This window comes from Homarus americanus, unplaced genomic scaffold, assembly GCF_018991925.1.
Source record: "Homarus americanus isolate GMGI-L3 unplaced genomic scaffold, GMGI_Hamer_2.0 scaffold27231, whole genome shotgun sequence".
Lineage (NCBI taxonomy): Eukaryota > Metazoa > Arthropoda > Malacostraca > Decapoda > Nephropidae > Homarus > Homarus americanus.
Genome location: NW_024718545.1, coordinates 4,269,759 through 4,292,418, shown reverse-complemented (window position 1 = coordinate 4,292,418; position 22,660 = coordinate 4,269,759). Strand labels below are relative to the sequence as shown.

At 45.0% G+C, this 22,660-nt stretch overlaps 1 protein-coding gene across 1 annotated transcript in view; it reads right to left on the bottom strand.

Moving 5' to 3' along the window:
• LOC121859774 (titin-like) overlaps positions 1-22,383 on the bottom strand; it is a 124,299-nt gene extending 101,916 nt beyond the window's left edge. The window contains exons 1-8 of the mRNA XM_042356762.1: positions 22,344-22,383; positions 22,013-22,190; positions 15,907-15,986; positions 15,022-15,747; positions 12,183-12,281; positions 10,771-10,899; positions 2,819-2,857; positions 1,805-2,047 (exon numbers count right to left, since the gene is read on the bottom strand). Coding sequence (XP_042212696.1) covers positions 1,805-2,047; positions 2,819-2,857; positions 10,771-10,899; positions 12,183-12,281; positions 15,022-15,747; positions 15,907-15,986; positions 22,013-22,190; positions 22,344-22,383 — 1,534 coding nt within the window. The remainder of the gene's footprint in view (positions 1-1,804; positions 2,048-2,818; positions 2,858-10,770; positions 10,900-12,182; positions 12,282-15,021; positions 15,748-15,906; positions 15,987-22,012; positions 22,191-22,343) is intronic.
• Positions 22,384-22,660: the final 277 nt, after the last annotated feature.

Here is a 22,660-nt window from a genome sequence, read left to right as displayed (position 1 = left end):
TGGGGGGTGGGATGGGGGCAGCAAGGAGGGGAGAGGTGGGAGGGAGGGCAGAGGGGAGTAGAGGGGTGGATGGGGGCAGTAAGGCAAGGAGGGGAGTGGGGGCAGGATGGGGGCAGTAAGGGGTAAGGAGGGAGTAGAGGGGTGGGAGGGGGGGGGGCAGTATGGTGGGAGGGGAGAGAGGGGTAGGGATGGGGGCAAAGGTAAGGGGTAAGGAGGGGGAGCAGGGGCAGGATGGGGGTAAGGAAGAGGGAGGCTGAAGCTGGCAGGCACCGCTATCTGTGTTACCCTGATGGTTGTGGGGCGTCCCTCAGTCAGCTAGGAACGGGGAGGTTGTAGGGGTGTGTGTGTGTGTGTGTGTGTGTGTGTGTGTGTGTGTGTGTGTGTGTGTGTGTCCATTAGCTGGTTGAAGGGCGGTTTGGTGAGTCAACATCTTCCAACGAAAGACAGACAATAGGTAATATAAACACACACGCACAAACACGCACGCACACACACACACACACACACACACACACACACACACACACACACACACACACACACACACACACACACACCTGTTGTTCTACCAAGGTGTTCCTCATCCACAACAAGGTCCCTACCACTTTTAACAACAATATACTCAGTTTATCTTGGTAATGATCTGGACCCAAGGCTCATCGTCTCATAGGTCGCATACCAAAAGAAACTCAATCTTTTTTTTTCTTCCTATGTGAGGGAACCATAGCAAGTTACTGTTAACAGAGACTAAGGCAGGAAGGTGTAGCGACTCTCATAACATACAGTACACTCAGTTGTGTGATTGTACTTAACATCTGCATCAACCAATGATTTGTTCTGTCTAAATATCTGTTATAGTTTTAAGGAAAGAGATCTGTTTACACTACTACTACTACAACTACTACTACTACAACTACTACAACTACTACTACTACTACTACAACTACTACTACTACTAATAATAATAATACAGTAATAATCACTAGACACAGAAAATCTTATGTTAAATATAGTGAATATGTGTGTCCCATGTTGGCAGGGTCGACGAAGTGTAATAATAAAGTGATAAAAAACACCTGAAAAAGACGAGGCTTGATGAAGGCAGGTGTGTGGCGACGGCTGTGACGCCATGAGGTGTAAGACGTGGGCTGTGACGTCATAGAGATTACTCATGATTTCACTGTTACCATTCATGACGTCACTGACACCATTCATGACGTTACTTATACAATTCCTGTCATTCCTAATATCAAATATTCGGTTGCACACACACACACACACACACACATATATATATATATATATATATATATATATATATATATATATATATATATATATATATATATATATATATATATATATATATATATATATATATATATAAACAGTGTCTCCAACAGGTGACACACACACGTCGCCAGGTGAGCGGCCACCCTGCTGGTACTGTACTCACCTACAGTACTTGGTAAAACTAATGAAAAGTCAACATTGAGAAATAAAGCTTTACGACTCCACTCTCAGAAACCTTTGGAAATTTGAAAATAAGACAGCTGTTGGAACACTTTACAGCTGCACAGTGAGTGTGTCCCACTGTAGATGGTAGAGCAACACGCACAACACAATAAAAAAGAATACATTCACTGATATGTGCGTCTCCCTCCCATTAATCTTTGTCTACCAACTATTGTTTATACTTAGCAGCCGCTTGACAGCGCCACAGTGAACGAGTTCGCCCATTGGAGTGAGCCATCTTTCTACAGTATAGAATCCTTGAGTCAATATAAGAGGTTACTGTACTCACCGCCAGATGTAGTTGTAGGCGAGGGTGTGCTATCTGGGGCTGCCTGGGCGCTGACGATGTCGGCCACGTCGGAGACACGCGAGGCGGTGGGTTGGGAGGCCTCGATCTCCCACTGGGTCTCCAAGGTCACCGTGGACGCCTGGGACGCCTCGGAGGTCTGGGACCCGGGGCGGCGGCTACTGCGAGGGGGCGGGGAGGGGAGGTCCTCCACACCTTCCTCGAACTCCATGGACTCTGGGGCGGCTGCAGCATTAGGACAACATGTGTTAGTGGACGTGAGGCGAGGTGTGAGGGGTCACTAGCCATAAGAGCGACACGTTAACAGTTAGTTCTGAGTCTGTGGCAACAACATTAACAGCGACACAACAATAAATATATCCATGTTAAGGTAAAGCCCAAAAAGTAGCACCATTTTAATATGCAAGATGTTGCTGTCAGTTATATTAAACAACTTCCATTAATGAGCTGTGACAAGACATAAGTGTGGTTGTCGTCAAGCCTCTGGTAACAACAACACAGTTAATGATCATAAACTTCTACTAAGTAATGGTGACGTCATCAAACACACTGTACAGGGTCACCACAATGTTCTGTTACCCCAAATGTGTTTTAAGGCAATAAACCTACAGCTGAACGATGTGGTTTATTTATTTATCTATAGAAGTTAAAAAAACGATGGTTTAATACATTTTTGTATACAGTACAGAGGATGGGTCTCAGCACTGCACTACACAACATATTTTGGACACGTAACACTTACATTTTCATACATGAACTCATAAAAAGAAATAATAACAAGTAACTGTTACCACCGTTAATCTACTCACTGTAGCCGTTAACAACAACACATAACCCGAGGGTAACAGAACATTATACGCACCTCTTTAGTTATACACTATTTTTATATCAGTAAACCCACAAAAATTGCGATTATACAAAATTTCTCCTTCTAGAGACCTGGTGTTTGGTACACTTGTCTGACGGACGTTACATAGGAAGAATAAAGTTACTTACCCCGTCTCAGGTTCTCAGATGCTGACAATGGCTTTCGTCCTGATCCATGCACATGTGGGTTTACTGACAAAAACTTGTAAATTACCAAACTCATGCAAGTGGTGAGCAGCGCCTCTAGTGGCAGGGATCACCAACACCGCCCGGGGTTACTCACACAACAAAGTAGTAAAGACCCCACCGAGTGCTGCAAAATGTTCAATATTAATAACTACCACGAACTCAACCTCAAACCATTTATTTTTCAGGTAGCAAAAAACACACCAAACAAAACCTAACCTAACCTAACTTAAACTGCCCTAAGATTGTTAACTCTAGTGATAAAAGAAGACCCCTGGGACAACACCACACACCATGCACGAGATATTAACACACTGACCCACGCCGCCTTCATCACTACTGTAATAATAACAACTAACAAATACTGTATAAAAAAAATCGTAAAAATTATCCCTAAAATATATGACTGACGAAAACAAAAATACTGTAATTGAAAAGAATAGAATAAGGATTGACAAACATATAAACAATATTTGTAGACGAAATAATGATTAATACACTAGAAGAAATAACAACAACTGCCAATAACAACAACAACAACAACAATAACGATGAGAACGGTTCCAAAAACAAACAAAATATATCTGACAAAACATTATCAGAAATAATAATACAAATAATAATATTAATGAACATAAGAATAACAAAAACTTATTACAAAACTAATTAAAAACAATGTATAACCAACGACTAAATAATAATAAAAATAATATTAATAATAACAATAATAATAACAATAATAATAACAACAATAACAATAATAATAACACCAGACATAAACAAATGAAAAAAAAATATACACAAAAAATAAAAAGAACAAAATTACGGTAAATTACACGTGTCTAGATTCTCAAAAAAACCGTCCAATTAACACACCTCGTAAGTGAAAACGTAAGAATGTAGTTAACTGAACAACTAAAACCTAAAATACTAAAGAACTGTAATGACTTTTCCCGTGTCCGTCTGTCAACCAATCAGCTGCCTTGCTACAAACTGCCCCTAGACCTCAGTTACAAGGTTAAAAGTAAACAATATAGTCCAAGAAGAGTCATAGAGTGATTTTGTTGTCATTTCCTTATTATCTTATTCCGGTACTTTAGTTTATGTTGACAGATCCATTCTAACATCTTCAGATATGAGAACCACCCCCCACCACCACCCCTCCCCACCCAACCCCTCCCCACCCAACCCCTCCCCACCCAACCCCTCCCCACCCAACCCCTCCCCTGGCTTAGAGAAAGTTAACACTGAGATTTGTTAACAGTTAGATACCGGTACAAAGACACATTAACTGACGTGACATATACATCTGTTAGGGACCCTGTTAACTGTTAGCTCAGGCTAAACCATCAAGTGATCTTGTTAACGCTGAGGCCAAGCTATACCAGTCTGGGCCTATCAGCTTACACATTAGTTAGCTAAAAATGAACGAAGATTCCACCCCTTAGTAAATTAGCTCCACATCATAGCTTCATATTAATAAGCTGAAAATAAGCTAAAACTGGCCATTTGAGATGAAAATAATTAACCTCCAACTGGACCTCTTAGCTTGACATTAACTGTGAAAATAAGCTAAAACTGGCCCTATTAACTGTACACATTAATCAGCCGCAAACAAAAAATAAATAAATAAATAAAAACATGGTTCAAGACAGGAAGGGTCAAGTTAGGTTCTCGAGGTGACGCGTGACAAGACGGTAAAGGACACTAAGACAATGTTTACCTTCTGTCTTCTGTCGTTTCTTACGTCGTGCAGGTGTTGGACTCCACCCTGAGGCGAGACATAGAGGTTATCACCCCAGCCTCCTCACCTGTACTACACACACCCTCTAAAACACTCCCAAGGTGACCAATGTGAATGCCCATGATATTCCATAATGGTGGGCGTGTGGAGTATACCCTATTTATGATGGGCACGTAGTGGATACCCTATTTTTGGTGGGCACGTGGAGGATACTCTATTTATGGTGGGCATGTGAAGGATTCCCTATTATTTATTGTGGGCGAGTGGAGGATACCCTATTATTTATAGTGACCCACATGGAGGATACCCTATTCATGGTGGGTATGTGGAGGATCCCCTATTTATGGTGGGTATGTGGAGGATCCCCTATGTATGGTGGGAATGTGGAGGATACCCTATTATATATGGTGGGCACGTAAAAGATACCCAATTACCCATCTATGGTCAATACTTGCAAACACTAACCATTTTTTTTAAAGACAATTACAACTACTACTATAAACTAGAAAAAAAAATATTACCTTTACATTCAGAAGCCACCATTGACGATACTACCTAGGAACTGAGAGATGACGGGGAGACACTAAGGTGCACTGTGTCTACTCATATCTCCTCACGACACAGTATTAGTGTTGTCCGCTAACAGGCACTAAATAGTTATAATAAGACCGTACAGTGTTGCTTGGTCTCCCTCTACACGTGCACAGGTCAACAAGAATGCAATTACTATCGTCTATCACATTGAATATACGATCTGCATTCATAAAAGTTCGTAAGATGAATAATCCTTGTAAGTGATGATTTAAGGAGGCATATAAGTAATTGACTGAAGGTGAAGAAAAATAAAATAACAAAAATACCTAAATTATAAAGAGACTCTGGCTAGATACGTTAACTTAGCAACAGGTATGAGAATGAATTAAGTTAGAGAATCTTTTTTTTTTAATATTCAATACCTAAAGTTTGTCTGGTGCTAAGAGAACATAATCTAAGGTGATCTCAGTTTAATTTGTATGCATGTATGTTATTGGATTCATACAGCTTCAGTTACATGTACGAGGAAAAGATTCATTGTTCGAATCTCTGTGAATCCGAATCCACATTTGTTAGATGAGAGTTCCAGGCAATTAGCCACTGTCTGGGACCTGCATCTAGCAGTATTGGATTCATAACCAGGTATATATCTGTAATGTTGATAAAACACTAAACAATATCTTATTTGCTGATGGTCTCTACCTGCCGAGACCTGCACGTGCACCCCACCAGCAGGAACAGAGGGAACAAGGGTCTGGTGTTATTAACAAGAATCTACAACATATCTCGTGCTGCTCCTTACAAAAGACATCACGTAAAAATATGATCCTCAACCTTACTGGGGGCATGGCAGGTCAAGGTGAATATACAGAGCAGGTGGCTAATGTGCTTGGACTTAGGAAGTGTGTGAGCTTAGGTGACCGTAGCTGTGGTGTGGTGGTTGACACGTGTATGTAGGTGGCACATGTGGGTGGGCGACATGTGGAACGTACCAGGTATAGACGCCTCAGAAACTAGGGAAGACCTGGAGCCAGAGCGGCGGCTCCTGGGTGGCGGGGTGGGCGCCAGGGCCAACCCACCCTCCGCCCCCAAAGCAAAGTAGAGTGGTACATCATCACCCCCTGGAGGAGGAAGAAGGGAGGGTTCACACTGTAGCTTGGTGGAGACAACACTGGGTGTCATGCGGCGTGGACAAGAGTTACTGAGAGTAGGGGGGGGGGGGCAGACCAGAAATTAGATCTTCGTCTTTTACACAGGGACAACAACCTGGTCATGTGGCAGGGAGGTTGGGGGGGTGAATGGCCCATTTCAGCAAGTTTGTACACTGCGGCATCAAGACACACTGTAAATTACTTAATACTATGTAAGTGACTTGCAAGGACTTAAGTGAATTTCTAGTGTATATGACTTACTTGCATGTAAATAACTTAAGGGCAAATGACTTACTAGTGTGAGCCAGGCTATAGACAATGATCCCAGAACAGATTTAGCAATACCTGGCATCATGTACTTGAGGGCCACACAACTAAGAGCGATTTGTGATTTTGACATCTCTGTACTGTACTGTACTCAGACTTACTTTATATTATGGAGCCTTTATTTTTTTCATATAAATATTAAGAAATAATTTATAATAAAAAGCAACGTTCGCCAGCTATAGACCAATCACGTAATATGACCAAGAAATAAATGCCAGATATTGCAAACAAATGTCAAGGGAAATTTGTTTACAATTGTATACACACCAAGTTTCAAGGCCCATTCGAGGCAATCAGCCAAGAAAGGGAGGAAGGACGTGTGTCAGTATGCACAGTGTTGGGATGAAAGAACAGAGTATAAACCACAGTGAAAATAATGGCCGGGAAGAGCCAAACATGTGGTGCATCATGGAAGTTGAGTACCTGAATTTTACCTTAGAAGGTTAAGTTAGGTTAGGTTAGGTTAGGTTAGGGAAGGTTAGGTTAGGTTAGGTTAGGTTAGGTACAATGAAAAGTTAAGTTAGACTAGCTTAGGTTAGGACTTAGGTAAATTTATTTTGAGTAAGGTGGGCTACTTTAAGGTTGAGTAGGATGTGAAAGGTAAGTTAAGGTTAGATTAAGTAAATTAGATTAGGTAAGGTATTTTCTAGTAGGGTGGGGTAGGATAGGATAGGGTAGGGTAGGATAGGGTAAGGTAGGGTATGGATAAAAGTAAGGTAGGGTAGCTTTCAGTAGGTTAGGTTAGGTTAATGGATACTACAGTGTAAATATCCCGGTAGACACAACTCCAGCTCAGTAGACCGCTTACTATAATAGCACCAATTTTTCTATTACGAGAGAACAAATGAAAGAAAGAATGACAGTAAATGAAGTGTGTGTGTGTGTGTGTGTGTGTGTGTGTGTGTGTGTGTGAGGCAGGGTTAGGTGTAGGTGGTTGTGGCAAGTGTGTAGGTTGTTGGCATATGTGTGTGAGTGTGTAGGGTAGGTGGGTGCCATGTATTTGTGGGTGGGTGGGTGGGTGGCGTGTGTGTGGGCAACATGTGTATGTGTCTGAGAGTGGGTGTAGCACGTGTGGGCGGGAGACATGCGGAACGTACCAGGTACAGACGTCTCAGAGACTAGGGAAGACCTGGAGCCAGAGCGGCGGCTCCTGGGTGGCGGGGTGGGCGCCAGGGCCAACCCACCCTCCGCCCCCAAAGCAAAGTAGAGTGGTACATCATCACCCCCTGGAGGAGGAAGAAGGGAGGGTTCACACTGTAGCTTGGTGGAGGAGACAACACTGGGTGTCATGCGGCGTGGACAGAAGTGTGTTGAGGGGAAGAGCTAATGCTGCATCTTGCTGACAACAACAGTTAGTACTTGATAATATGAGACCTAACTTAACGTAAACTAACCTCAACTAACTTAACCAAACCTTACATTACCTGACCAAATTTAATCTAACTTAACCTAACCTGACTAAACCTGACACAATCTTTACTAATCTAAGCTAACCCAATCCAACTTAACCTAACCTAACCCCAAAAGTCCTATGTTGGTAAATCTGACTTTTATATCTTATAAAAAATAATAATTAAATGCTAATACAATGTTACAATAGAAAACAAAAAAATAGTTTTACAAAAAAAAAATCCACTTAATGTCTTGCAAACATTTCTTCAACGATTTTCTGGTCAAATTACTGTGTTATGAATATATTATCCTCTGCCAGTACCTAAATCTCTCTTGGGCTGAGAAAAGAGCATATAAATATCCTCAAAGAGATGACCAGACATGTTGAGAAGTAGAGATATATCGATATACACACCACAAAATTATCTACCACCAAAAATATAAATATTTCTAAATCCAACAGTGATGACCTGAAAGTATAGGCAGGTCACCAGGCTAGGTTGGTGCTCCGCCTTAACTGATGAAGCCGGTGTGGTGTTCGGTGTGTGGAGGGGTGTGGGTGGAGGGGTGTGGTGTGGAGTGGTGTGGGTGGAGGTGTTTGGGTGGAGGGGTGTGGTGTGGAGGGGGTGGGTGTGTTTGGGTGGAAGAGTGTGGATGGAGGGTGTGGGGTGTGGGTGGAGGGGTGTGGGTGGAGGTGTTTGGGTGGAGGGGAGTGTGGGTGGAGGTGTGAGTGGAGCTGTGTGGGTAGACGGGTGTGGGTGGAGGTGTTTGGGTGGAAGAGTGTGGATGGAGGTGTGAGTGGAGCTGTGTGGTGGAGGGGCGAGTGGAGCTGTGTGGGTGGAGGTGTTTGGGTGGAAGAGTGTGGATGGAGGTGTGGGTGGAGCTGTGTGGGTGGAGGGTGAGGGGTCGAGGTGGAGGGGTGGGGGGTGTGTGGGGTAGATGGAGGGTGGGTGTTGAAGGGGTTGGGTGGAGGGGTGGAGGGAGTGTGGGTGGAGGGTGTGTTGGAGGGTGTGGGTGGTGGGTGGAGGGTGTGGGTGGAGGGTGTGGATGGAGGTGTGGAAGGGTGTAGTCTAGGGGTGTGGGTGGAGGGTGTAGGTGGAGGGGTGTGTGGGTAGATGGAGGGTGTGGGGTGGAGGGTGTGGATGGAGGGTGTGGATGGAGGGGGTGGGTGATGGGGGGGTGGAGGGGGTGGGTGGAGGGTGTGGGTGGAGGGTGTGGATGGAGGTGTGGGTGGAGGGTGTGGGTGGAGGGGGTGTGTGGTGTGGAGGTGGGAGGTGGAGGGTGGGGTGGGGGGTGTGGTGTGGAGGGTGTGGAGGGTGGTGGAGGGGTGTGGGTGGAGGGAGGGTGTGGTGGAGGGGTGTGGTGTGGAGGGGTGTGGGTGGAGGAGTGTGTGGGTGGGGGGTGGGTGGAGGGTGGTGGAGGAGTGTGGGTGGAGAAGTGGTGAGTGTGGGTGGAGGAGTGTGGTGGAGGAGGTGTGTGGGTGGAGGGGTGTGGATGGAGGTGGGTGGGTGTGAGGGGTGGGTGGAGGGGTGGATGGAGGGTGATGGATGGAGGGGTGTGGGTGGAGGGTGTGGATGGAGGGGTGTGGGTGGAGGGTGGATGGAGCTGTGTGTGGAAGGGTGTAGGTCGAGGGGTGTGGGTGGAGGTGAGGTGGGTGGGGAGGGGTGGGGGTGGGTGGTGGGGTGTGGATGGAGGGGGTGGAGGGGTGTGGATGGAGGGGTGTGGGTGGAGGGTGTGGATGGAGGGGTGTGGGTGGGTGGGGTGGGTTGGGTGGAGGGTGTGGGTGGAGGTGGGAATGGGGTGTGGGTGGAGGGGTGGTGGGTGGGAGGTGTGGGTGGAGGGTGGGTGGAGGTGTGGGTGGAGGAGTGTGGGTGGAGAAGTGGAGGTGGGTGTGGAGTGGGGGAGGTGTGGGTGGAGAAGTGTGGGTGGAGGAGTGTGGATGGAGGGGTGTGGGTGGAGGTGTGGATGGAGCTGTGTGGGTGGAAGGGTGTAGGTCGAGGGTGTAGGTGGAGGGTGTGGATGGAGGGTGTGGGTGGAGTGGGTGGATGGAGGGTGTGGATGGAGTGTGGGTGGAAGGGTGTGGAGGGGTGTGGAGGGTGGAGGGGTGTGGGTAGATGGAGGGGTGTGGGTGGAGGGGTGGGGGTGGAGGTGTGGGTGGAGGGGTGTGAGGTGTGGGTAGGGTGGTGGAGGGTGTGGTGGGGGGTGGGAGGTGTGTGGGTGGAGGGTGTGGAGAGGAGTGTGGTGAGTGGAGGTGTGGGTGGAGGAGTGTGGGTGGAGAAGTGTGGGAGGGGTGTGGTGGGAAGAGTGTGAATGGAGGGGTGTGGGTGGAGGTGGAGTGGGAGGGGTGGGTAGAGGGTGTAGTGTGGAGGGGTGGGTGTGGAGGGGTGGGTGGAGGTGTGTGGTGGAGGAGTGTGGGTGGAGAAGTGTGGGTGGAGGAGTGTGGTGGAGAAGTGGGTGGAGGAGGGGTGGAGAAGTGGAGTGGAGGAGTGTGGAGGAAGTGTGTGGTGTGGAGGAGTGTGAATGGAGGTGTGGGTGGGAGGGTGTGGAGGGAGGGGTGTGGGGTAGAGGGTGTAGTGTGGGAGGGGGGTGTGGGTGAGGTGGAGGTGGGGTGGAGGGGTGTGGGGTGGGTGGAGTGTGGGTGGGAGGTGTGTGGAGGAGTGTGGGTGGAGGAGTGTGGGTGGAGAAGTGTGGGTGGAGGAGTGTGGGTGGAGGAGTGTGGGTGTAGGTGTGTGGGTAGAGGGACGTACCAAAGCCAGAAGACTCCGTTACTATGGAGGCTCGAGAGCCAGACCTGCGGCTCCTAGGTGGTGGGGTGGGCGCTACGTCTATGCCACCCTCCGCCCCCAGGGTACAGAAGGATGACACATCGTCTACTCCTGAAGGAGGAAGAAGGGTAGGGCTTACATGCTTCAATTGGTTGCTGGGAACACGAAAATGGTTCATTAACTCCGTCAATAAACAGAAGAAGGACTTTACTGGGGGATGAGAGATTAAACGTAAAAGTTATGTTACTAAGGCACAGCGGAAGGGAGAGATGGGACGCAGATAGCAAAATATTTATTTGTGTAGACTGTTGAAAGGTTACAAATTTCTACGTTTGATGTCTGAAAATATGGAAAATGTTCAAGTTCACAATAAAATTTAAAAAGATATTGAATAGTACAAGATTGTCTGGCTCTGAATATTAATATGTTGAATACTGTTACGTGCTGGTCTGTCAAAAAAACTTCAAATTTCTTGGAGCGAAGAACACAATTGAGCAGAATGGTGTTTGGTTACGTCAGTGAAGATCTGGTATTACCAAGGAGGTCATTAAAGGGAGGAAGAAGTTAAGGATAGAAAGGTAGATATAAGGGAAGCAATACAATAAAGTGGGAGAGAACACAGCAGTTAGATAATGGACAATGAACAGCAGGAGGAAAGTGTGGCATTCAGTGGAGTGTTGTGAGTATGGCCAGGTAGCAGCAGCACCATCAAAGGATAAAGGTTGTTGACTCTGGTTGTTTCAAGTAATGCTTCTACAGGTGACCCAAGCCTACCTGTTCACTACATGGTGTAAAGTATGACAATATCAAAAATATACATCTAATATAAATAAATAATCAAGAAACGTTATCAGAAAGAACAACTTTCAGTACTCTTATAACGAAAACTTTGTTATTTACATCAGTTTAAGTCGTAAGTCTGTAGATGTAGGCTAGGTAGGTGGGAACTACGACCTCAACAGACCATGAGAGGAATACAATTTTGTACACACACAAATCTGATACGTAATGACAATCACGAAAGGAAACGGTGATAAACTTGGGCTACAGCAGTGACCAAAGTGTGTCAGCTGCTCCTCGCCAGGTCTGAGGGTGAACAGTAGTGTCATCACCAGCTTGGTGTGGAAGGAGGGGGACTGATGTGCTGCCCCTCACTAGAGCTGAGTTTGGGGTTGTTCTCTCGGTTTGGTGGGACTAAAGTAGCATTCCTTTCTATGTCTTGGGGTCTTAAGTAAAAAGGGGGGGAGGTGTAAGAGAAAGGACCTGAAACAATTTTCCTTCCTAGAAAAGGACACGAGAAAATGTCACTCGTTTGGGGGTCGGAACCTATGATAAGTTACCCTCCAGGAGAAGGAATCTGCATGAGAGAATGTAAGAGGTGAGGGAGGACGTACCAAGCACTGAGGACTCTGAGACAGTGGAGGTCCGTGAGCCTGGACGACGAGACCTAGGGGGTGGGGTGGGCACCGTGTCATGTTCCTCGGCCACCCCGGCTGCAGGAGGAGACCATCGTTACTAACACTCACAACATAACAACAAAGAAAAGATTCATAAAATATCCTCTCTTAATCAGTAACAACAGACAGTAGCAAACAAATCCAGGCCTGACTATATGTCGTTCAACGTGATTCGTTTGCTCTCTCGTGTACTGTGTTAAGGGATCACTTCTGGTACTCTGTCTTCAACTTGTGTGTGTGTTAAAAGGCATTTATATTTCACTTCACTATAAATATCTTCTTTACACACACAAAGTTCTTAAAACAGTATCGTGCTATATTAGAACTCCTGAAATGATCCCTTGAGATAATAATAAACCCCTGTATGAACACGACCATAGAACTGGGACACTCTTGCACAGAAAAGTGTCTGATAGTTGTGGTTTGACTGTTAGCCAAGAGAGCCGAGATGTTATTAAGGAGAACAGACCAAAAGCCCGAGAAAAATCCCCAACGTTTTGGTAACGTTTATGTGTAGAAAATGCAAACAATAACCAAGTTCTTTAAGTATTTAAATTAATAAAAAAATAATTCTAAACTTATTGTAAATTTCTGCTAAATCTACTCCTAAGAAAGTTAAATCGTGTGAACGTTTAAACAGATCAGCAAGTCACAGTAAATTCATCTATTATATCATTAAGGACAAACCAAAACACAACACACACTAAGAGTCTCTGTTTGGTAATCTACACCAAGTCTGTTTAGTTAACGATATCATGACTGTGGGGTTAATTCAACACTCCGTTTACCTACAGTTAATCTGTTATATAATACTTTAGTGAGTCATGCTAACTGCTCCAGGAGTTAGAAGTTAACAAATAGTGCATCAGTTATTATGTTGGATATTATATTAACAATTTACTCTTGATGAGGTGATTTTTAGAGCTTGGTTAAATACGGCATATTATCAGCTTCCACGAGGGTTAAACTATCAAGTATGACCGCTGTAGAGAGAGAAACCTTCACATAACATCAGCGCTACACACCTCTCTCCTGTGCTGCTGCCTCCTGCCCCCCTCTGGTCAACAGCAATTTACGACAGCCATGAACAAGTTTGCTCCAACAACATGAGCCATAGTGTATGAGACTGACCTACAGCCCATTAGTCTAACCCCTCACCTATCTTGGGACACTGTTAACGCATACAGGTTCGGTCAGGTCCTCTCTTATCTGACAACAACAGACAAGATGCTTATCTGTTACTGTTACCATGAAGGTGTATTTTTCGAGTGAGTTTTATTTTTCTGCAGCTAAAATAACAGTACAGAAGACCATCTTGTAACATCGCCACGCATTTTCCAAGTTTAATTTGTTTCTGCGATGTTAAAATTGGGAAGGAAAAAATTGCCGTGTGAGGGTAAAACCTAAGTGGCATGCTGATGCTAAGGGGCTGGGTGACACAGGGATTAAGAAAACATTGAAAAATAAAACACACCTTCTTAAATATTTGTCTCAGGATAATGATGATGATAATAATACACGCAGGGCCATCACAATCAAGTCTTCAGCAGAACTTAAATTAAAATACACAAAAAAGGGAGTTTTGAAAGGTACTAAAAGTGTAAAAAGTTATAAAAAAAAACAAAAAATCATAACACAAACATTCCAAGATATCATAAGTTTGTGGCATCTTCAGTGTGACGTTCTTTAGTGAGTTGATCAACGGGGGTCTTGACCAGTCCATCACGGCCCATCTTGTTCCCGGGCACGATCGATTTTGCATTTTAATTAGTCCTCAATTAGTACCATTGACTCTTCTCTATATTCAACTTTTCAACAGTTAAATGCAATGACAAGTTTTGCACTTAGCTTGAGTTATTACAGTTACAACAGGAGTAATTAACTTGTTTGGTTAATTTCATCAGAACAAGCTTGAGATTTCGTTATCATGTGGGACGTGACTGGTTCAACTCTGGTCCAAAGAACGTAAGAGGAATGTTTGTTTACAGTTTAGCTCGTCTGACTGTCATTATTATACACGGGGGCCTTGGCATGGGTACAATACCCCATTTTTCGTACAATTCGAAGCCGAGATCATTGTTCTGGCCCTGCGCATTGTGGTCGTGGACGAGGCTGTTGGTGGTGGTAGTGTCAGTGCTGTATGGGAGGGTGTGGTTACTCCCGTTGTGAAGAGATTTGTTACGTTTGGTGTCATTTCTGTGGATGGGAGGCCTGGTGTTAGTGTTGTTGGTGCTGTTCTCTATGTTGATGCTGTGTAGGGAAATGTCGTTCTTGGTGTGTGAGGTGTTGTTGTGGGTGTCAGGAGCTGAGGGGTGGAGAAGGAAGCTGTGCACGCTGGACCGTCGCCTTCTCGGGGGTGGGACTGGTGGTCTGTCTTCCGAGGGTTTAGCTCCTGTGGAAGGAATGCCCGGGAGCAACACTAAGTGAAGGACTGACCTTATTTTGCCTCTAGATCTACATAACCCTCCATGATCGCTGCTTCGTGTATTAAACGCATAAACTACAAATGAGAAAGTGTGTTAAGGTTCTTTTAAAACAGAAAATATCTAGTTGGCGCTCACAGGAGCAGCCCAGTGAAGTTATCTCTGTAATACAATGAAATAAATCCAAACTAAAAATTGAAAAAGGATTAGCAAAATGTTTTAGTAAGTTTTAAGTAATGAAACATTCTTACACCTCTTTTAAATATAAGCCTTCACTACAGTATGAATCATCTTACTGAAAATACCATGCAAGAGTGCAGCATCATGCAGTAGGTTCAGGCTGGTAAGCATACCTGGCAATACTGAAGGAGGCACAGCAGGAGATCGGCCTCCCTTCCTGGGCACGCGAGGCGGTGGCATTGGAACTTCCTCACTATCTAAGGAACCACCAAGGTCCACTGACTCACCGGCTGAACCACTTAGGTCCAGGGATCCTCCCGCAGATCCACCGGACCTAATGTAGTCGCTCATACCCAGGTACCGATCATCCTCGGCGGGGTCGCAACGGTCCAGTGACGAAGCCAGCTCATAAGAACCTCCAACAGGGAGGTAACTCACGGGCCGTCCGTCCGAGCCCGTGACTTGGATGGCTACTTCTCTGTCCATTGACCCACTCTCCTGTTCCACTGAACTTCCCGTTTGGAAAGATTCATATTTCTGTCTTGAATATTCTAAATCAAAAGATGCACCACGTTCCATGGAAGATCCAACTTCAAAGGATGATCCTCTGTCTACTGAAGACTCAACCTCGAACGATGGTCCTCTCTCCCCTGATGAGGGCACCTCGAAGGACGGCCCTCTAGAACTACTGTAATCAAAGGAAGGCGGTTTCTCGCTAGAGCTGCCAAGGTCAAGGGAAGGTTCCTGTCCTCCACTAGAGCTGGCAAGAGAGGACTCAACCTCGTCTGAGGCGCCCTGACCCAAGAGTTGTGCCCTGTTCTTTGATCTTCCCGCACTGTCAAAGGAGCCAACGGCTGAGCTCTCGCCAGAGTCTCCATACTCGAAGGAGGAGCTGTCACCTGTATAAAGAGAGAGAGTCACTTAGGAGGTCAAACATCTACTTCCATTATGTCTTGACAGTATCCGAGTCCTCTAAGATAAAGGCATTCACAAATTATATTAAGATCAACCCTTTAATTAAGTATATACAAGTATAATATAGTGCAGTGCTGACTGACCTTTGACCAAAATGGCAGAGTCCTTGGGCAGCGAGGAGCCGACGGTGGTGGTGGACTTGTAGGTCTCGTACTCGAAGGACCTTCAGGGAGAAGACCGTCACTCAGGGAGTCTAAGACGTCGTCACTCAGGGTTACCAGAGAAGTCATCCAAGTTACCGTCACTCAGAGAGTCAGTGACATCATCATTTACTCAAGTCATATTATTTTCCCATTGTACTTTCATATCTTTACCCATATATATGTTTCACTTCCTTCCATAAAACCTTTTGAACCAAACCCTCCTGTTGTTTTAGTCCAAATATTAAACAACCTTCCTCATTGCCTCACTGACTCCTCGTTTCACTTCCATGTGTCTTACTTCTTCCCTTTTACACTTTCCTTCAGCATCTGGTAATTAATTCTCACTTGCTCAATCTTAAAGAGGTTTTATCACGAGGTGTGTGTGTGTGTGTGTGTGCGTGTGTGTGCGTGTGTGTGTGTGTGTGTGTGTGTGTGTGTGTGTGTGCGTGTGTGTGCGTGTGTGTGTGTGTGTGTGTGTGTGTGCGTGTTAACAGTGTCTTTAAACCCTGAACATAAATATGAACAAAACTCAGGTGTGTTGGAAGCCATAATTCCCTAAAAGAAATAATCATACTTGTTCTTCTCACAATGTCTTTGATGTATTGTCTGTTAACACTCATCATCACCCACGTACACACACAGAAACACACAGTGCACACACTATCTTCTATATTCTAACATAACTAACAACCTCTATACATAGTTACAAATTACAGCCTTTAAATTAATACAACCTTTAATTAAGAGCCTCCGCCACACACACACACACACACACTCACACACACACACACAGACACACACACCCTCATACACACACACACCTCCGCCACACACACACACAGACACACCCTCCGCCACACACACACACACCCTCCGCCACGCACACAGACACACACACACACACAGACACACCCTCCACCCACACACACACACCCTCGCCACACACACAGACACACACACACACACAGACACACCCTCCGCCACACACACACAAAACACACCCTCACACACACACACACACACACCTCCTCCCACACCTCCATACACACACCCTCACCCACACACACACACACACACCCTCCGCCACACACACACACACACACACCCTCACCACACACACACACACACCTCACCCACACACACACACCTCCACCACACACCCTCCGCCACACACACCTCCTCCACACACACACACACACACACCCTCCCACCACACACACACACCCTCCGCCACACACACACACACACACAGACACACACAGACACACACGCACACCCTCCACCTCAGAGTATCAGCGAGGCGGCACTCACTTATTATACCCAGAAAGCATATTTAACACAACAATACTCAGAGTTTTGTGATGATGTCAATAATTATTATCAAACACTAAGAATACCGAGCTGTGAAAAAGGCCCCGTTAAATGTCTCAGTTAAGGCGGATGAGAGAATGTAAACACTGGAGTGAGTCAGTTAATGTAAGCTTTCTGAGTACATACTTGGGTACTACGGATTAGTCAAATAAAAATAACTAAAATAATGACATCTACTTTATTCATTAATGTCTTCTACATGTTCTCTACGAAATAAAATGGATGATTAACAAAATAAATCATAAAATAACTCAAAATAAATGTCTGCTGCAGCTGAGGCCTCGCAAGACATGATGTAACTGAGGAATGTGTGCGAGTTGATACAGTATACATGTCTCATCCGCCAGGAAGGTTTATCCCGCTAGCCAGTCCCCTCACGCCTCGCTGGTGTGTGTGTGTGTGTGTGTGTGTGTGTGTGTGTGTGTGTGTGTGTGTGTGTGTGTGTGTGTGTGTGTGTGTGTGTGTGTGTGTGTACTATTGACAGGAGAACGATAACTCACTATATCAATCATAAGTCAAATAGTGTCCTACAGTATCTTAAGAAAAGGTAATAATTTAACCTGACTATAAAGAAAAAGTATCGATAATTTGAATGTATTTTGTACTATCAATTATGTAAACATGTACAGTAATTTACATATTCATTCTACTGTGTCACTAAGGTCTGCCATAAGTAGTAAAATCTCTAAGTAATTATACCCAATGGTGTTATAAGTAACGAGGCGTGAGTGAGTGACAGGCTTCAACTAACCACTATTTACTACAACACACTTAAGTCATGTAATCAAAGCACTACCACTACTTTCTGAGTATAATATCACTATGTCAATACTATACTACTAAATACAAAAATAAGCTCCTCACAAAGCTTAAAATCATAATATTCTGTTAATTCTACATTATTCTTCACTTCAGTTACATCTATCAGTCAAAGCTTAAGAGTATATCACTACATCACTCACCATCAGCCACATCCACTTAACACTCGGTATAAACATCCTCCACGCTGACTGAACCTGGAATGATTATTGTTGTACCCTGGAGCTGTGACGAAACTGAGATGAGACACCATGGTGGAGATAAGAGAGACACTATGGTGGAGATGAGAGACAATAAACCTGGGAGACGAAGGAGAAATTAGAGGGAATATAACAGGAGGTCTTATCAGTGAGCTTTATCACACTAGCCTTAAAGTACGGCAGTGTTTAGTATTATATAACATCGTTTTTACTTCCCTGACGGAGGACCTACAGCTTCTTCGTGTGAATCTATTAATTGATTTAGGACTTTTGATCCAGGTTTATTCTGGGAAGTAGGCGTTAAACTTCTGGCCAAGATCATCCACCATCGACCCTAAATTACCTATCAGATCCTTCAGCTCGATCTTACTAGCGTCGATACGTTTTTCTTTGGGTTGTGCTGATGGTACAGGAGGTGGTGAGACCGCAGGAGAGCCGAGTGTGTTGAGAGTGACGTCCTCGTTCTCCAGGCACCGGTTCATCACATCGTCCAGGTAGGTGATGCGATTCAAGATGGATGACTGGATATGAACTTGATCGTAAGGTTTTATGATATTTCCTTTGTTTTCCGGATTGCTGCTGTGATTTAAATCATCGATGAGCCACTCAACTTCACTGAGAGAATGAGTTCGTGAGCTGTGGAGTGAGCTGTGGCGTGAGCTGTCAGCCTGGTCGCCTGTGAGATGCACGGCAGGTGACTGTGAGTGATCTCTCACAACACTGGCCGTCTTTTCAAAAAACTTAGCCACATTCTCAGCGCTGAGTGTTCTGCTTTTCTCATTCATACTGCTGACCAACTCACCAAGATCGCTTATCAAGTCCTTCAGTTCCCCACGTCTCACGTCCACACGTGCACCACAGCTCACAGGAGACAAGACAGCGAGGGGTGAAGGAGAAGCCGACCCCTCGTTGTCAGACACTCCCAAGGTGTTCATCGTCACGTCTTCGTTTTCCAGACATCTATACACAAGATCTTCAAGAAGGTCAATCCTGGTTGTAATTTCTTTGTTGATTTTAGGCTCCCAAGATGACAGTTCATCAAAATCTTGATTACTTATACTAAGAGAATTCTCAGTTAAGTGATCTGAGTCCCCACACTCGGAGTTCTGTGTGCTCGTGGAAGAAATTGGACCTATATTAAACACTGGATCACTCGAGCGCTCAAAAGTTGTAGCTCGTGATGGTTTTTCTTTTCTTCTTACAGAACGAGAACCTCTTTCCTGAATCGTGTTGGCTGCAGCTTCACTTTGCAATGATGAACTCTGACGGTGTGCTTCAATTACCGTGTTGTTTTTAACACTACCCTGACTATCTGCTGTATCTCCATACTCCATTATTTCTGCTGCATGAGCTTTGTTTTCATTCAGCGCAGCAGTGTGACGAGAAATGACACTTTTATAATAATTAAATGGCTTTATTTCAACAACATTGCCGTCATGTGTTGCCCCAGACACAGCAGTTCCTTTCCTGTTCATATTTTCTCGATGATTAACATCAACCTTCTTCTCCCCAGATGTATTTTGTTCACTGATAGGAATTAGTTGTTGCTTCCTCACGTCTTGTTGGTTACCTGCTGATTTTTCCATTCTCAGTCCTCGTAATATATTTACAGCAGATCCCCCTAAGGAGAAAAATCCCTTCTGATTGGCTGGAGGTGTATCACTTACCACCTGCCTATACTGATCCTCTAAATCTCTCTCAGAACTCTCGGTATCAAGTGACGTGATTGAAGACTTGCTATTTTGTGTGGTAGTCGAGTAATTACACGAGGAGTCATCATCCTCTACTCTCCCCGAGCGATCAGAAGAGCCATCTTCATTGTGACTAGTTCTTCTTTTTGTACTTAAGTTCCCCAGATGGGTCATGCTCGCTAGCCCACCGCAGATAATTCTGAACTGGTTAGCAATTGCGATCCTGCCTCGTGTTGTCCACTGTCCACCTGCGGCCGTTACCTCATTCTCTACGCTGTTTATCTCACTATCTATGTCTCCCTCACTACCCGGAGTCCTACCGTCCTCTACCCTGCTTACTTCACTCCTTCCGTCTCCTTCGTTACTGATATACCTGCCTACCTGCGGAACTGAGGGTTCTCCGCAACTGAAATTCTTTATTCCCTGATTCGCTGCGGCAGCTTCATAACTCCTCATAAACTTTTCATACGTAGGTGTCGCGTTCCTCACACTCCCTGTTACTTGGCCTACTGCAAGGTCCTCATTAGCTGCGGTTCCCTCATTATAGAAGTCCCTCATAACCTGGTTAGCTGCAGTTTCCTCGTTAAAGACACCCCTCATAACCTGGTTAGCTGGCATTCCCTCATTATAGACGCCCCTCATAACCTGGTTAGCTGGCATTCCCTCATTATAGACACCCCTCATAACCTGGTTGGCTGGCATTCCCTCATTATAGACACCCCTCATAACCTGGTTGGCTGGCATTCCCTCATTATGGACGCCCCTCATAACCTGGTTAGCTGGCATTCCCTCATTATAGACACCCCTCATAACCTGGTTAGCTGGCATTCCCCATTATGGACGCCCTCATAACCTGGTTAGCTGGCATTCCCTCATTTTGGACGTCTCTCATAGCCAGGTTAGCTGAAGCTGCCTCATTACAGAAGGACCTCATCACCCGGCTTGCTGTAACTCCTCATTATAGACGTCCATTATTGCACAATTATCTGAGCCACTGTCACTCCCGTTACTCACTGCTTGGTCTATCATGGCTGCCTCACCTCTCCCCATCCTCGCTGGTAAGAAGGTGACCCATCTTCTGCAGCGATCCTTACTAACTGATTGCTTATCTTTACTTCATCGTCAGGGTCCTCAACGTCGGAGTACTCAAGCTCATCTGTTGGTTCACCGCCATATTTGTACATGTATCCGCCTCTACATGATCAGCTACGGAGACTCATTTCTCCTGTCCATAAGTAATGACCCATAGCTGCTTCATCCATGTTCACAAGTTCTGTGTTAGTTGGAGCGTTCATCGTCTGCGAACACTTCCTCTTCGGCAGCGGATTGTAAGTTGTGAGTAAGTGGTGAGTTACTCGGCGTCGTCCATGAATGATAGACATGAGTTGTGGCAACAAAGTTCTCTCCTGTACAACATGACTCCGTTGAGGGAGAATTCATTGTCCCTGTGTGATCGCTGTCTGATGAAATGCCCTGATCGTCTAAGTAATGTGCTGGAGTTAATCCTCCACTCACAATCCTAACTCAGTCCAGAAGAAACAGACCCAAGTAACCGCGATGGGTGTATGAAATAAGGGCTAAGTGGTCCTAACAGGCTGGTGGTGGACTGATCTAGCGACAGTGTACCTGACCTATTCGATAAAAATCGATCTTCCATAAGCTCAGACATACATGTTTCTGTATCTGAACTACTGAAGTCTTCCTCTCCACTCACTTCCTGTATTAGTGTATCGTCGTTCTCAGAATCATCATTATCAGAATAAAAGTTTCTAATCTCCTAAGTTGCAGCCTTAACAGCTCCTCATACTGAGACTGTGAGCTCTTTAGACTCACACTTTCAATAATCATTCCAGATTGAGCAGACAGCTCTTGAATATCAACTGAGTGCCCACAAGTCCTTTCAGGAGCGCTTCCCTGATCACAGTTGGGGATAAACATCCCCCATTAGTACCAAGGTTTTCGTACCCTGTAGGACTCTTAGCTTCTTCGAAGAGGATTTTGTCAGACTCTTCTCCAGGTTCTGACACTCCATAAGCGTTCTCAGCCTTGACACGGAAGCGATACTCTGAGCCGACGATGAGGTCACTGAGCTGTGTCCAAGTGATGCGAGAGGATGCAGCCTTGAGCCACACATCCCAACCACCTGTGGTAAATAACTCAATATGTTATACACATCTTTATATCCATGACTTGTTTAATAATAAGAAACAATTGAAGTTTCTGTTGGTTGAATGATAAGATGTAACCATTCAACACTCTTACGAATATGATATTTAAAGAGTAAGACATTTATTACATAGAAGATGATTTATTAAGCTGTAGTACGAAACACACATTGATCCAGTGAGCTCTATTACAAGAGATATACTTTCTAACGAGCTTCAGTTCAAGAGCCAGAATGATATAGTGAGCATATGATTTAGTGAGCCTTCATACTATACTGTGTAAGAATGATCAAGTTAGCCCAAATGGAGGAGTCATGACAACAGTGAACTCAAAACAAGAAAAAGGAAACATCACTCTGGCGACGACTTACCTGAAGTTCTCTACGATATAATTGGATATCCTACAGCCACCGTCGTCCAGTGGGGGTCCCAGCGCAGCGTGACCGAG